Raw genomic sequence first — 17,997 nt, forward strand, 5'->3', positions numbered from 1 at the left:
TGTTGGCATCGTTTTGCCTCCACCTCCCCGGCCTTCACCTTCCTCGTTCAGAGTCCTAACATGACTCAAAGTTTAAAATGGTTTTCAGTGTCTCTTTTGGCTCACTTTTTTTTTTTTACCCAGGGGGGGGGTTTCTGCATGGTTCCAAGCATAACGGTATTTTCATTTGTTGCAATAAATGGTTAAATCTATGAGGAGAGTGTTCCTGACTGAACCAGATAATTTTCTCTTATCAATATGCCCCAGTAAGCCTCGAATCGGGATTTCTCCTTCAACTGTCAGGATGAGAAAATGTATTGTAAATTGGTCTGATAAGACTCTTCTCAGAGGTTTTCTGAGCATATGGTAAAACAAACCCACCAAGAGTAGCTTATTCTGCTGGATGTCCACTCAGAGGAAAAATTAAAGATTAGAATCTAATCAGACAAAGTAAATAACACCTCTGATGCATAACACTTAGTGCAGTGTTTCCTTTAGGATTTGTTTTAGCAGTGGGGGCAGGTCCAAACACCCCCCCCCCCCCTTTTCTGCCAAGTGACCGCGCTATTCTCCGACATGCACTCTAACAATGCAGCCCTATTCCTGATACTGTGGGGGGCAGAAATGTTGCCGTGGGGGGCCGCCACGGTCAAATCAACATAGAGGAAACACTGTAGTGAGATAGAAACAATACAGTTAGTTTAGTATAACTGTTCCCAACACAAGGGCTGGAAAAAAAAGAGAATACTACTGCATGTCAATCAACATGATCATACAATGCCCCCCCCAAAAAAACTAAATCCATCACCATCACAGTTTTGTCGGCATGCTGCCATTTCACTCTAATCGTGTTCGCCAACAGAGAACTAAATGGAGCGAATTGTGAGAGAAAACAGCTGAGTCCTCTCCTGCCGGCTTTGAGTTGCTGCAGGTGTGGAGAGGACAATTTCCTGCCACTGGAATTTATTTTCTAATTAAGGATTATCAACAGCCCACTGCCTGCTGAGAGCCCCAGTCTGGTTTGAGCAATCAGGAAAAACCTCACTCCACTTCATTCTGAAAATATCTGAGTGTCACGCTCTATTAAAATTGGGTCTCTCTCTCTCTCTCTCTCTCTCGGGATAGGTATAGTTCACATCATCCAACTTAGACACTCGTAAACACACTATACTCTGTGTCTTCCTGTGTCTGTAGTGCAGTGTCCGAGTTGGGTGGGAAGTTGGTTGGCTGATGTTCAGTTGATAAGTGCAGTGTGTAAATAAAGTGTGCAGCAAAGCGGCGCTCTGCCAATTTTCCTTTTTGTTTCACAAGTCTTCCTGCTCAAGAAGTTTCAAGAATCCCCTTGTTTTCCTCTCATCCAGCCTGCAGTAGCTCAGTCTGTAGGGAGTTGAGTTGTGAACTGGCAATTCCCCGTACGGACCAAAGTACAGAGTGTGGACTGTTAGCTGGAGAGATGCCAGATCACCTTCTGGGCACTGCCAATGTGCTCTTGAGCAAGGCACTGGAACCCGCCGCCACTGCTCAGGGTGCCTGTTCAGCAGTCGCAGCCCACTCATTCTGACATCTGTCCATTAGTGCATGTAAATGCCCTGAGCATGTGTGTGTGTACTTCAGACCTGTGTAGTGTAGTGTGTAATAACAATGGAGTATAACGGAGTAATAAATAAAATAACATTTTCTTGGTGTACTCTAGTGCAAAAGACTGCCTAAAATATGATGAATAGGGGCGATCATTTTATTTAGGGATAGGTACCAAAACCAAGTATTAAACAGGCCCCGGGGTTAAAACTGTAGTATTTATCATCACAGTGCAGCCTCTCCCCTGCTGACGCGTGCGCGCGCACACACACACACACACACACACACACACACACACACACACACACACACACACACACACACACACACACACACACACACCTAATTATTATGCACGTCAATGACCTGAGGGAGGACAGGATGAATGACTGATATTGACTGATGTCTGCCACAAATAAAATTCTTGAATTCAGATTCTTTCTAAACTCCACTCAGTATTGTGATGTCAGGAATATTATTTATTTTACTGACATTTTAGATTGTTTCCAGTGAGATATTAATGAGTTTACATAGTTACTTTGCTGTTTTAAACTAGGGCTGCACGAGATATAGTTTTTTTTTTTATCGTCATCGCAATAACAACTGGCGCAATATACATATCGGGAAAGTCTGCGACATATCGCGATAGCCACTCCTAGATTTTTTGTGTTAGTTGAAAGAATATCAGTAGAAAATTGCACATTAAAAAGGAATTTATATTTTAGTGGTGCCTTTAAAGGAACACGCCGACTTATTGGGACTTTAGCTTATACAGCGTATCCCCCAGAGTTAGATAAGTCCATACGTACCCTTCTCATCTCCGTGTGTGTTGTAACTCTGTCTGACAGCTCCACCGGTAGCAGCCCAGCACAGAACCTGCAGGTAACTGGTTCCAACAATCCTACTGCTCCAAATAAGTGACAAAATAACGCCAACATGTTCCTATTTACATATTGTGATTTGTAGAGTCACAGCGTGTACAAAAAACAACGTAACATGGGACACCGCCATCTTCTAACCCTAAACAAACCGGGAACTATATTCTCAGAAAGGCTTGCTGCAAAGCAAATCACTCATGTAAATAGGAGCATGTTGGCGTTATTTTGTCACTTATTCGGAGCAGTAGGCTAGTTGGAACCAGTTACCTGCAGGTTCTGTGCTAGGCTAAGCTACCGGTGGAACCGTCCGACAGCGTTACAACACGCACGGACACGAGAAGGGTATGTATCGACTTGTCTTACTCTGGGGGTTACGGTGAATAAGCTAAAGTCCCAATAAGTTGGCATGTTCCTTTAATATTCAATTCAATGAAAGAATGTTGAAAATTATTTCATTTTGTTTCTTTTAAATTCAACAAGCAATTTGTTGTATTTTAGCAAAATACGGAAAGCAGCAGAAATGTAGAACTGACTACACTTAAAAATCTGTTTATTTATTGCAAGTAATATCATTATCACAATATTCAACAACGTCATCACATATCGCATATCGCATATTTTCCTCATATCGTGCAGCCCTATTGTAAACATTTCAGTTGCTGCGCTAGAAACCATCATTTCGCCTATTGATATTTAAAATATTCAATTATATTTGGGTTCCGAATTTAAAGACAACCAGACTGACATCGGAAATGTATAGCTCAGACGCCCACTACAATATTTGTTGATTTATCGCAAGTGATATCGTCATCGCAATATTTAACAATGTTAACGCACATTGCAGATTTTCCACATATCGTGCAGGCCTAGTGTACTCCTTGCCACCTCCTCTCTTTTGTTCCATTTTTCATTTTAGTTCATCCTCTGTTTGGCTGCCAGGCTGTCATTTTCCATAATAGGAATAAATATTATCTGAACGTGTTTCGTCATTGACTTTTGCTCATCTTATCGTTTTCTGCATGGTGGGTAGACTGCTGCAAGACACATTTTTATATACTGCATATTAATATTGTATCTAAGCTCAGATTAATTATTGAATCAAACTCAGTGAAAAGGGAAGCATAAAGGCTGGTTATGAAATATAAATTCAGTGCACTGAATAACCTACAATGTTCATTTAAAATGTTCTAATTGCTTAAACCAAACCACAAACTGCTTCCATTTCTCTACTGCTATATCGGCTCTCTCAAGACGGACTTGCTGACAGCTCACTACCACTTTAGCAAAGATGTATTTGCTTTAACTACGCTCTGCCTCTCATAAGTTTCTCACAAGGCAAAACTTGTACTTTCAGCTAATGATTTTCTGTTTTGACAGACAGACAGACACACACAAACACAGACACACACACACCTATCATGAACAAATTGATTTTATGTAATTCTAGTCTACAAGTCTACAAAAACAAACATCAGAAATATATTTGTTGAAAAAGGAAGCAGAGCTTTTGGTGGCAGGAATGATGGAGTAAGCTGTTTTGGATCCCAAGTTTCTTATTTAATAGTCTATATCCATGACGTTCAACTTCTGGGATTGCTCTGGTGCAGCCCGAAATTCGTCTTTTCGCTGATGTTCATTTCCTTCCGCTTTCTTTGTGTTAGGATTTTAAACTCGATTTATGAGGACTATGGTTAACTGCTCCTCAGATCTGTGCAGGGTAAATTCAGACAGCTAGCTAGACTAAATGTTGAATCTGAGTTTTCTGTTACACGACTAAAACAACTTTTGTTCCACCAAAAAGTTGTTTTAGTCGTTCGCTGTAGCCTACGTAAGTGGCCTTAAGTTTATACCGGGTGTGCTCACTCACCCCGGGTCACTTCCGGTCTCTACCTGTCAAACTCTCCTTCCCCTACGAACCCCTCTAACTCCCCTTTGCGGTTGAAAATATTAACTACTACCACCACTTTTTCTCAGGACATTTTAAACAGTGTTTGGATCCTACTGTATTTCAACAAATGTTTATTGTGTGAAGCAATTTGTGACCGTCTGTAAAAGTTGCTATATCAAATACAATTATCATCAAGATCATCAAGATCATCATCATCATTATTATTATACTTGTACGTTAGTGTGTGGTAGAGCGAGTGAGCGATTAACAGTGATTAGCTTCGGAGCAAGTACTGACTCTTGAGGCATAGTGGGAGACACAAAGGGTCTCCCCTGTGCGCTGCCAAGCGACGTGTGTCAGTATCTCCACATACCTACGTACGTACCCACGCCGTCTAACAGAAGCATGAATCAGCCTTAACCCTTGTGTTGTCTTTGGGTATCAGAAATATGTGCTGCCACTCAAAATAATAAAATTGTTTGAAAACAGTATTCTGACTAAACATTGACATATACCATAATCCATCAATATATATTCACCTGATCTTCACTATAGTGAAAATAATTCGTAATTTCTGCTTATTTTACTCCCCGAAATGAGGTATAATTGTATGTACAGTAAATGGAGTTTATTGACCATAAATAAAAAAAATGAGTATAAAACTAGTGGTAATGAATTGGAATGAAGTTGGCTAGAAGGTGCAAAATAGAACTGGGGGATCATCTTTACTTTATGCTTCATAAAAAGGAAATACAGACCGGGTTAATTTTGCTGGGAGGACAACAAGTGCATGGTCGATGGGGAAGTCAACACAAGGGTTAAGATGCGAGGAACGGAAGCAAGTGAAGGAAACTAAATGCAATTTATGGACCTGGGACGTACCCCTGGAGGGATGAATCCAACTGCTCTTTGTTGTAGTTTGGTCAGCTGAGGATCACCTCACATGACGTATAGAGACCTACACATTTATCTGCAAATTGCTCATTTGGAGTCATGTATCTGTCCTCTTGATGAATGGGAATCTAATATTCACTCCTCTTTTAGCTCTAGTTTTGGTCTCCACCAACTCTTGAGGGAAAATAACTGTCTCCTAAACTGCTAAATGTTACACTATGTTCACCAACTAGTCACTAACTTTGTCTGTCTGCTGTTTGGTGCGGGTCAGGTAGTCAACAGATTTCTTACTGAAAACAGCTGCCTTTTTTGGGCCGTTAAACCAAAACAACGAGCAGAAAGACGCTACAACAAGATGCAACAACAATCCTTTTTTACGGGCTTTGTTGTTGATTGTAATCTGATTTGTTGTAAGTGATATAAATTGTGATGAATAATAGCCTGGAAATGTGTGTGTCCTCAACTGTCCTGAAACAAGCGTGAGTAATAAACGCTCCCATCTCAAGAGTTGCCAGTACTCTTGAATAACAGAAGCAATCTCGAACATGAAGTGTTGTTAGTTCGATGGTTGGCTGTTGACTAAGCTAACAGTCTCCGTCTGATTGGGGCCACTTATGGAAGCAACACAAAATGGCTCTTTTGTCTTTTGAAGTGTTTATGGAGATCTGCAAAGTACAAGACAATCCTGCTTTCAAACCAATACCAGCTGACCCAGAGAGAGTAGCACATTTTCCCTGAGAATAAATGTTGTAGCACCTCAAGGGTTCTTCATGAATACATGTCCTTTTCTTTGGCTCTGTCTGGGGTTACAATGAAAGGCCTTAGCAGTAACTGTGGCCTCTTGAGAAATACAAAGATAGTTTATCTTGATTGGAATACCCATCTCATTGTATGCAGGTCCTATTTAGGAGCAAGAGAGAAACACATGCAGGCAGAAGCTACAAAACGACAAATGAAAGAATCCCGACGAGGCCATATAAAATATCAAACTCCACGTTGTGAGGTAATAATGATTCCATGTGCTACAATAGTACCTGCATGCAGGGAGAACTGTAGGGATGCCAAAGCTAATTAGTGCCTCCCAAGTGGGCCGCCCCAGTTGGGAGGCATTGCCATGCATTTGTTATACTTTCCAAATGCCAGAGTTGTTTTTTTGACGACTATTTCTGGACCGTTCAGCTTACAGTTTGAAGGATGAAGAAGGTTTTCAGGGAAGAAAGAGTGACTTCAGTCAAAGACCTCAAGCTGGATTCAAACAGCACTGCAGTTTGACAGTTGCACCTTATCCAACCTGGCCATCAGGAGAAATATGACCGATTCAATTATGAAAATGTGACACATATATGGAAGCATTGTGTTCCCTCTTACTTCAACTTTAACTTAAAGGACACAGAAAAAAGTGGAACGATGCAGTCATTATATTGCATATGGTGAGCTGAAAATTTAAGAATTATTGGTCTTTTTGTTAAAACGCAAATTATTACTGAAAAAGAAGAAAAAAATGACTTAATTAAAATGTAGTTCCACCTTATTTGTTGTGGTGGCATCTATTGGACACCAAATACTTTTATAAGCAGTTAGCTAAACAAGTGGTAACGTAGAAGCCCTAACTCCGTGCAACTGTGCAAGCTGATGCAGAGCGACTCAAGGTGGTGTTTGCATTTAGAAACCTGTCTATCGTCTGACTGTTTCTTGCTCTGTTTGTTGAAGCAATGTCACCATTCACACATCTCAGCTACTTCTCTAGGTTACTGCAACATTATTTTGATTAGGGATTTCCCGATCCCGATCACAGTATCGGATCGGAGTGGATTTAGGCATTTTTTTAACCGCTCGGGGATCGGTATTTACCCCGTTTACCTTACTCTGATCATGTAGCCTACATTAGCTTGAACCGGTCGCCTCCTTTAATCTCCGCCTGGATGCCAGCGCTTTCAAATCAACATGGTGCGTGGCCACTCCACCAGTGTCCATTTAGTGTCTCGTAGCTTGCCAGCCCTTGGCAACTAGTAAAAAAAGTCTTTTTAGTTAATTCTCCATCCTTCTTCTGTGATTCCACCAGAGGCCCGTTCCAGAAAGCAGGTTTAGTGAAAACTCTGAGTTTGTTAACCCTGAGATGAGGGAAACTCTGGGTTTTCCGTTTCAGAAAGAGAGGTAACTTAACCTCAGAGTCAGTTACTATGGTAACTGAGCCTGTGATCCTAACCTGGTCGGGAGCAGGTTTTCCCTCTCAGAAACCTCTGAGAGGGAGGAGACTGAGAAAAAAACCTTGAGTAGAGAAACTCATTTCCTCATTCATTCATTCAGTCTGTATCAGGTGCATTTTAATGCAGTTTGTTATCTGCATGAATAAAAAAAACGTATTGGTTTATGTTAGGCAGATTATAAAACGTTTTTTTCCTCAAACATGTCCTTTTGTCAACGATCCCGTTGATGAAAAAGCTGTATTAATTCACAGAGGGTTTACGTCGGGAGATGATATTGAGTCCCGACTATAGATGCATTTTTATTTCCACATAACCAATTTGAGAGGTATTTTTTAATCACAGTCCATTAGATATGTAAATACCTTATTTTTATTAATTCTTTTTACCTTTATTTATTCAGGGGAGGTTCACTGAGAGGTAGCCTCTCTTTTGCAGGAACGCCCTGATCACATTCACACAGTTCCACATTCATACCTGGAAGCTGCCCAGTACAACCACAGTCTGATCTGCTGGCCACTAAGCAGCTCCAGTGGATCGGTTGGGGTTAAGGGCCTTGCTCAAGGGCACCTTATCTGTCCTCATATCACTAACATCCACCATCGTGGACAGGCTTTAACATCACAGCAGATTCTTTGTGTCGCATTACGTTTTTTGCAAACAGCAGTTTTCTTTATAACAGTGTAGCGGATCATACTGTAATAGTAAAGCCACTGTAGAGCCGTCAGAAAAGTGTGACTTGCTCTGAAACATTTTTTAAACGTTTTTGTAGTGTTCCCTGGACACAAACCAGTGAGAGCCATTAAAAAGAAATAAATGATTATACATTATAGTTCTGTTAATGATCATGGTGCTGCAGCCTCAGAATGGGATTAGTATAGTTTACTTTTTCGCCCGCAGGATTGCACCTAAATGAAATTATAGGTGTAATACAATTCCAGTTTTCACCAGTAATATTATAAGTTAACAGCAATTTTCTCCCACACCAATTCTCTCTCTTTTGCAGCAGCAGCCGCTGTCTTGCTTTTTTAATGAAATGCATGTTCAAACTCGCTGTTTGTGCGCTTGAGTATTTCCGCCGACCGGTTTGTTTATGGTTGTTACCATGGTAAATTGTAGAATCATGGCTCCATTCATGCTGCCTTTTTATAGTGGTTGCGCACACGCGTAACCCTGAGTGAACCTACTACGAGTTGATTGAACCAACTCAAATCAGCTGTTCTGGAACCGAAAACTCAGTTTCCCATCTCAGGGTAAATCAACTCAGAGATCAGGGTTAGACGCAGAGTTTGTTAAACCTCCTTCCTGGAACGGACCCCTGGAAACCACGCTTACAGGCTGTTATTCCCTAGAGCAGACAACAGTAAACACAAGAAGAAAAACAAAGATTGACTATTAAGCGCAAGAGGCGTCACCAAGTTTAGTTTTCATTGTCCAGGGGGAACTTAAAACTGTTTATCTTTTGGTAGGGGGTTTGCTGGGATCCTAAAGAGAATTGTTTTGGTGTTGAGAGAAAAGACTCACTCGCTGCACTAAGTTAAATGCATTAAGCCTAAGACAAAGAAAAAAAAAACTTGTGCAGCTCTATTATCTGAGCAAATACAAGTATCGGATTGGGACACGGTATTAGCAGATATTTAATATTTTAAAAAATCGGATCGGGGGTCAAAAAAGCGGATCGGGACATCCCTAATTTTGATACTAATATCTCGTGATGGTAAAGATTAATATGGAAATGCGACACATAGAACCGTTAAGGGTTACCAGTTTTCAGACAATATAAAATGTGCTACATTCTCTAACCAACTCCAGTGCACCAATTTAAGGAGCAGCTGCAGGCACATCTGACTACTGACTGGGGGCCAGGCACACATCTATGTAACTAACACACACACACACACACACACACACACACAACACACACACACACACACACACACACACACACACACACACACACACACACACACAAATCTGGATAGTTCGGTGATATTCAGTCCTTCTTACTTCAGCTGTAGGACGCTAGATTATATTCAGCATGTAATACTGCTTATACATTTATCCTCAGGGCAGAGCAAAAATAAAAAACAAGCCCACTTCTTAAGGATTATCCCATGAAACATGGACCTGGGGGCAAGCGACGGTATAGTATGTAGAAATATAACAGAATCTGGGCTAGTGACCTCACCAAATCAACAGGGGAATGTTATATAACACGTCCTATACATTATTATTACTCATGTAGCTAAATGCCAGAAAATGTGCTTGTGAATTATGAAATTGGGGATGAGATCTCTGGTGCATGTATGGCTCTTGCATGTACACTCTTTTCCCATTTGTGCTACATGTTCAGAGGATAAAGTTGGTTCTTCTACTGTCTGAGCTTTGAAGAACATGGTCTGTGCTGTGTGTGATGGTTGTAGTTTGGCTTAAAGCAATGTTGGAACTTTAGTTTAATCTTTGGTTGTGTAGCTTTCTGTCCATGATTTAAGTCCAAATATAGTTTTCAGTAGTTTTCAGTAGTTTCTCCTTTGCTCCACGAGAGGGAATGGGGAAATGTTGAAGCACAAAGGTCTACAGACAGGGATCTATACAGTTTTTTTTAAAGGCAGATGCAGAGGATAAAAACGAGCCAGAACTGCATGGACACAATGATAGCAGCCAGTTTCTTTTTCTGTCTCTCTCGAAATGACTGTGTATCTTAATGAAAAGGTCAATGACACAGGTTAAGTCCTGAAACCCTGTTTGTGTGCAAATGCCTGTGTTTGTGTGTGTGTGAGACGATGTTAGTTATTTCTTTGGGGTTGTAGGCAAAGACTGGGTTAATCTTGTTGACCGGATGTATCACAACGCGACAAAAGTCCCGTTGATGGGTAGTCAGTGGTGTGTGTGTGTGTGTGTGTGTGTGTGGCATGCGTGTGTGTGGCACTGGGATTTTCTGTGCATGTCGGGGTGGATTTGGTGATTGGAGGGAAATTGGATTATTATAAAATGCTGTACTGAGACCGCCTCTATACTAAGCTAACAAACTTGACCAGCATAATCTTTACGTGTTTAAAACCACCCACCTGTATGTGATATGTTTATGTTGCCACTTCTGTCCTGTAAGGGCATACCGCCGTTTCCTGACACTGAATCTGGATGCACCTCCTATCTGGTCAGGAACGCCACATCTGGGCTTCCTCATCCACCTACAGGAAAAATGAGAGGACACCAATCAACACTGAAGATACATTGATCGTTATGCTATGGGTGAATAGTTTTCATAAAGTGATGTACAGTGACGACATGATGACTAGAAACCAATTCTCATCCAACAAAGCTCTTTACAATTATGAACAGTGGCAGACTTTACTGAGGAGTGTGCCATGATTCAAATCAAGCCTCCTGTGCATCTGCATATAGAAGCAATTCTAAAAGGACAAAGTGCTGGCAGGCGACGGATGAGATTCATACAAAAACACATACATGATAATGCATGAATGCACTTCATTTAATTCAAAATCTGAACACAGAACACATGCAATTTCTCGTTATTTCCAAACTGTACAAGAACACATATTCACTCAGGAGTGACACACAAAGACGCCTCACCTTATCGTGTTATCGCTACATCAACAAGGAGAAGCAGAGGAGGAGAGAGAAACACAGTTAGCTTATCACATTTCACTTCGTTTCAGCCCAGTGGTTGAACAGCTGTTAGTCTGCATTCACGCCACTCGCCACCACATTGCCACGTTACAGTTCAGTGGCCAATTTGAGCTCATTGCTATTTGTAGCACGGCTGGCATTTCAGTGTTGGTGGGGACAAATGTCAGTGAACACTGGTTTTAGTGATTTGCAGGTAAAAGGATGTCTGGTTAAGGCCCCAGGGTTAAAACTATAATCTCCAGCTCCGGTTTTAAAACAAACATATAACTGTAACTACATATACTGTATATTATCTAATGTGTTTTATTTCTAATATCACATTGATTCTTAATGCAAAGTTTATTTTGAGAATACATTTTACAGTATGTAAGCCTCAGGTGGGTTTACCCTCCACTACATCCATGTGTGCACAACAGGCAACATCAGAAAGACTCTTCGTGTTGTTGTAGTTCCAAAAAAGTGAGTTCTTCCTCTAAATACTAAACGTTCTCCTTGTCTGCTGCTTGTCTGCGTTCAGGTTTGATGGATCGTACGAGGACTGTCCCTGTTCTTCCCTCTCTTCCACTGAGTATTAATACTTTGGCATTTTGCAGCCTTTGATCTGACAACAGAGGGGTACTCTCTGTAAAAGGCCCCTTTGATCATAATGAAAATGCCCCACTTAATCCATGTTAGGATAATTTGGTGTCTGTCAAAACAACTCTGGTTGCCTTCAGAATGCAAAACAGGGGATGAATGAGCCATTTCCCCCCCCCATTTTGAAGACATCTACCCTATTTTGTGAGTCTTAACACTCTTTTACCGGTCCTTGTTAGATTTCTACATGATTCCTGGCTGTCTTGAAGAAACCCATCGTGAATCAAGCTCAGAACTCAAAAGTCCCATATTGTGGCATCTTTACAAAGGTATTAAAAGTGGGACTCACCCTATAGTGCTGCTGTCCAGAGACCCTGTAACATTGAGGCCGTAGCGGCGCTGCATGGCAGCGATAGCGGACTGCATGACTCGAGCAGAACGCAGCACCGACATTCTGGGGTCTGCAGGAGGAAGGTAGCCATACCTCTGGAGCCATGCCTGTGGACAAAAACATGCAGAGAGAGAGAGAGAGAGAGAGAGAGAGAGAGAGAGAGAGAGAGAGAGAGAGAGAGAGAGAGAGAGAGAGAGAGAGAGAGAGAGAGAGAAGGTGAGACATTATTACTTTACATTAGGGCTGGGCAATGTATCCATATCGATATGTGAGGCTGCATATCAACTTCAATTTTGGATATTGTAATATGACACACAAGTGTTTTCCTGGTCTTAATAGGCTGGATTACAGTACAGTGATGTCATTTTCTGAATTTACCAGACTGTTGTAACTGTTCTATTATTTGCCTTTACACACTTAGTCATTATATCCACATTACTGATGATTCTTTATCAAAAATATCATTGTGTAAATATTTTGTCAAAGCACCTACAATATCGCCGAAATATCGGTATATTGAGGTATTTGGTCAAACATATCTTGATATTTGATTTTCTCCATATCGCCCAGCTCTACTTTACATACAGTAAAGGGTTTCCAGGTGAGAGGGTAATGAGTTAGTGAGTCAAGTCTATTAAAACCATTTTAATGGTCTATAAGATACAACGTAACATGACCGCTAGAGATACAAAAGTAAGAAAAAGATCAGCAAATAACCAATCTAAAGGCAGTTCCCCCAAGACGTTTTGGTAGGGGAAAAAGGGAATGAGAAGATAGGGTGAAATCTCTTTACGAGTTTATAGAGCCGAATGTAATCGGTTATCATGTCATTTGACTTGTCAGGAAAAAGGCTTTGGTGTAATAGAGCTTTCAGTGTTGCTGTAAAATCCCGCCAGAGGGAATCCCAACTCAGATCTTTGGACCAGGGAGAAGATGGGGGATCGGCCGGGCTTTCCCACAAAAGAGGCTTTAGGGATTTGGATAGTCCCAGCCTCTCTGTATTCTCTCAGCCTTCTTCATAAAAATGGTAAACAGATTTGCCAACTGCTGCATTCAGCAACACAAAGCCAACCAAGCAATAAAAAGAAAATACAACCAATAAAAAAAAATATATATTTTATATATATATATATAAAAAATGGTATTGTTTGAAGTGTAGAGAAACGACACAAAAACACTGGCCAAGAAATCTCAAAGACGCAATGAACTGTCGGGCTGCGTATTTGCCTCAAAGCTTTTTATTCTTCACTCAGCAACCCTGTGCTGTGAAACCTGAGCACTATTCTCGTACACGTTGTGGAGCTGCTTCAGTCATCCCGGAGGCCTGCTGCTCAGGATAGCGTACACACTGAGAATGAAATTCGTAGGGACAGGGAGGGAAGCGTGGTGTGAGAGCGGGCGAGGAGAATGCAATAAAAGGCAAACCATTATTCAACAATGGAACAAATGGGAGTCTCCAGCTTCTGTGACAGCGAGCGAGCCTCGGCTCAAGCTCCATGCAGCAACAACGAGCTCTTACGAAGCTCATTGGACTGGATGTTTGTAGATATTGATAAAGTGCATACAAACTGGGACACAAAAAAAAAAGCCGCCTGTTACAAATGTAAAAGATGTCAATCTGATGATCTGATTTTTGGTTGTGGTTGCCTAAAAGTTCAATTGAGCTTAGAGACTCAGCTAACATGGGAATAGAGAACCTGGCTCTGCTCATCAAGATAAAAAACAAAATTCTGCCTCACAGACCTTCTAAACCTAAAGTTATATCTTGTTTGTTTTTTTCCGGACAATAAAACAAACTATTAGAAAAGACAAGTTGTTTTTCCTTCTGGCAGAGGTACTTTGATATCATCTCCAAAATACTTGCGACGACTGTGACCATCTCTCCCCATATTGCCATATTCGGATGCCCAGAGGATTACAATAAATTTACATTGAAACAATTAGACATCCTTGCTTTCACATCCTTACTGGCGAGACGGCATCTCCTTCTCCATTGGAAATCTACAAAAGCCCCTTCCAGCGCTCAATGGCTAAGGGATGTTATGTTTTTTCTGAAATTAGAAAAGATTAAATATTCTCTGAGAGGTGACTCCAACACGTTTTACTGTAAATGGCAGCCCTTTTTAACTTTCTTTAAATCTCTTCCTTCTTTACCCCCTGATTGATGGAACACCCCCCCCCCCCTTATTGTTTTTTTTTTATTATTATTATTTCTTGGTTGTACTTTATTTATTTAATTTCTGCTTGAGTGAATTTGTGAATGCCTGAATGTTTTCAACTTTGGATTTTGATTGCTTTGTGTACTCGTTTGTTTACATACTGTATGGTAAAAAAGCAAAAACAGGATAAACAGCTAAATATGGCTTTATTTTTGTGACATCTCTTCCTCACTGTTATGTATTTTTCATTGTGCCATGTTTTTCAATAAAAATATCTTATAAAAAAAAAAAAAAAAAAAACGACAAGTTGTGGTTTTGTGGGGGGTTATGCGCTGGACTATTACATGGCCAGGTTAATTTAATTTAATTGCGCTATAAAACTTAAATAGTCTCAGTAAATTCACTGACTTAACTCTAACACTTCTTTAAAGATCTGGAAAAGACGATATGTAAGACACCTCATGTTATAGGTCCCATGGTTTGCTATAATATCCCCGAAAGAACTGTGTAACTGTAATCTCATTCAAAGGGTTCTGGAAAGGACCACATACATTGTACTAATTTTGGAGAAACAGACACAGTGTTCAACTTTCAATGAATTAAGTCCAATTAAGTGCAACTGTAACCTAGTCTTTCAGTGACCTGCACACACAGCCGAACATTTGTAATTTAAGGCAAGCATACGACGCAAAGTAGAGACCTCTCAAGTGGAAAATAATTATGAATGAATACATTTATTTAATACCAATTTTAATTATGCGTTAATTATGAACAGATACTGATATCTTGATACTACACCATATTTAATCTTATACTATTACAGATACAGTATAACAGAAAGAACCCAAGGTGCACTATAATACATAAGTCTGTCATGCTTCAATTAAAAGGGATAAGGAGAGAGGATCCTACAGCATCTGAGACAGACTTCATCTTTGTAGTTTATCTGTGCTGTGATTGGCACACTGACAAATCCCCGATGCTCTGCCTCCCTACTTCCCGTCCCCCGAGGACTGTAGGAAGTCACTGCAGCAATCACTTATCATGGCCAACTCTCGTCAGTGTGGCAGATGTCAAAATGTTATGCATGTCTCATGGTTCACATGTCTTTGCATCTTCCTGCACGCCCAGGGTTCCTCCTTATAGGTCATTCTTTCTTCTACCTTTTCAGTTATTCATTGTCGTTAAGTGTTCCTCTTTCTCTGCTGGGTGCTCTTGTCTATTTCATAGATTTCCCACTGCCTGTTTTTCAATCTCATACTCGGTGAGTGGGTAATAACATTTTTGTTTCCATGTGTCAGGTCCTTGCACTGTGAATACACCTCTGGTGGGGGGGGGGAAGAGAGATTTCCATTTGGCTGCTCAGGTACTGAAACTTTAGATCCGTCACATGTACACACACACACACAAGCTGTAGTCTCACATGAACAGTGACACATACACTAAAGCCCGAAGAAACTGATGGAGAGCTCAACCATGAAAAGAGATTTGTTTGGGGAAGAAATCACAAGACAATACCAGAAATCACCAAAACAAACTTATATGTTCAGGCTTTTATCCGGCACAGCGCAGTAATCTGGTCAGAGAACAGTGCATGAGGTCAGATTCATATAGAACTTTAGGTTTGGAAAGAAGAAATGATTGATTGACCCTCTGTTACACCCTGCCAAGTCTGGTTTGTTTTGAGCTATTTTTGTCCCACAATTTCCGATCTTTCCCTTGTTAAAATAGTAGCATATCCCAGCATGCAACAGGGCATGTTTTAATCTCTGAAGCAGAGGTGAGTTGGATCTCGGGAAAGGCGTGCACACAGAATTAAATGACATCTTTGTAACCCAGCAAACATTACACATGAACAGCAGTTAACCCTTGTGTTGTCTTCCCATCGACGATAACATTTTTTTGTCCTTTCTCAACGTTTTTGTTGCTTTTTTCAACATTTTTATAGCTTTTTCAGATGTTTTGGTCAGTTTTTTTCCCAACGTTTTTGTCCCTTTTTCCAACATTTTCTTCTGGTGTTTATGAAGTTTTTATTGTTGCGTTTGTTGCTTTTTCCAAAAAAATTGTATGCTTTTCCCAATGTTTTGTCACTTTTTTTTTCAACATTTTCGGCGCTTATTTAGACTTCCCATATTTCTGATCTAAAATATCTTTGAAAACGGGTCAAATTTGACCCGAGGATGACATGAGGGTTAATGCAGACATTCAAATCTTACTTTTAATTCTTCAAATCTTCCAAATCAGAGTTGAAACTTTCAGAACTTATGTTTATCCTTCTAGATCCTCAGTTTAATTACTGTAAATCTGATTATACCTCAACTCAAGCAACATTTACATGATATATTCACACTCAATTACAGGCATGCTTAACAATTATCTGTATAGCCCCAAAGCTTAATTCATTCAAATCCCTTAAAGCAGCAGGTGTCACACACACTAAGATCTTGACTTGTTCTCTCTCGCTCTCTGCAATGCATCTTCTCTCCTTTTCTGCATGTCGTGTCATTCTCTGCTGCAGTTCCTTTTTCCTCCTAATGTCTACTTTCCCTTTTCTCGTCCTGTAATCATTCCTGTCCCTCCTTCATGTCCTCTCTGACATTAGACAGTTTGGCTCGGTCCTGTAACCACTGCCCACTGTAAATTCCCTGCTGGGTTTTGGGTAAAAGAGAAGGGGGGGCACTGCATGTTTAGCCAAACGAAAAATTCAAAACGCTATGCGGTTGTTTCCCCACTGCAGTCTTAAAATACTGCACAACTGGTAGATTGGGCCGGTAGAGAAGCAATGTAATCAACACGAGCTTCAGTACATCAGATGGGTTTGGAAAGAGTTGGGACCACTTCTCTGTGTGTGGGCGAAAACCCAGAATCAGAATCTGAAAGGGATTTATTGAAAGAAATTTGCCTTGGTTGTTGGTGCATGAATAAACATATTAAACTTTAATATAAAATAGACAATCAATAAATACATAAACAAGTATGTAGATGTAACTGTTTAAGATTAAGAAAGAAATGCAGGATTTTCCAGGATGTTGCAAAAATGTTCAAGGCCCTGAACACCCACACAGGTGTTTACTAGGGGTGGTACGGTTCATGAAAAAACACCCGAACCGCTCGGTTCGCTAGTCTCGGTTCGGAGCATGTGTGTACCGCACGGTTCGTCAGTACACTGTTAATGTGCACTAATCTCTTACTGCCGTAGTGCCCACTTTCGACACCTATGTTAAAACACTTACTGGAAATGATGAGCGGGATGGGCGTGACAAACGCAACCCATGGCAGCTGATTGGACGATTGCGTCACATGGGTCTGGCTCTGGTCCCAAATTTCAAAACAGACTGTCATGGCGGCTCGTTCAGAATACGATCTCATATTGTACTAAAATAGTTCACCGAAACGTGTTTCTGAAAACATTTTAAGCGAGAAATAGGCCATGCAGTTGCTGAATCTTTCTTCATTTCAGATCGACAAAGGTCAGTTTAAAAGATTTTCATCAGATTTTGAGAGTCACCGAGCCGACCGCTCCTCAAGTGGAGTGGGGTGCCTCTGCAGGTCACGTCACCTGCAGAAATGTCAAGTGGGAGAGAGGCTGCCCAGAGCTAGAGGATGCGCCAGCGTCGTTTATAGTCTGGTGTGTGGGAACATTTTGGATTTCACGTTACCTATATGGAAATAAAACAATATAGAACTGCCACTGTGTGCACGTTTTGTGCAACATGCATTCAATATGCTAATTTTAGCTATATGCTGAAGTATATTCTGGAGTGTTAAAGAAAAAATAAGAAACCGTACTGAACCGAAA

General features: G+C 40.7%; 1 protein-coding gene across 2 annotated transcripts in view; it reads right to left on the reverse strand.

The window, feature by feature from the left end:
• Positions 1-17,997, reverse strand: part of LOC120552479 (matrix metalloproteinase-16-like) — a 92,066-nt gene that overhangs the window by 57,573 nt on the left and 16,496 nt on the right. The window contains exons 2-4 of one of the 2 annotated variants that reach the window (XM_039790576.1): positions 11,998-12,146; positions 11,016-11,030; positions 10,490-10,612 (exon numbers count right to left, since the gene is read on the reverse strand). In XM_039790576.1, coding sequence (XP_039646510.1) covers positions 10,490-10,612; positions 11,016-11,030; positions 11,998-12,146 — 287 coding nt within the window. The remainder of the gene's footprint in view (positions 1-10,489; positions 10,613-11,015; positions 11,031-11,997; positions 12,147-17,997) is intronic. The other variant, XM_039790577.1, reaches the window with a different exon arrangement.

Source organism: Perca fluviatilis, chromosome 22, assembly GCF_010015445.1.
Source record: "Perca fluviatilis chromosome 22, GENO_Pfluv_1.0, whole genome shotgun sequence".
NCBI lineage: Eukaryota > Metazoa > Chordata > Actinopteri > Perciformes > Percidae > Perca > Perca fluviatilis.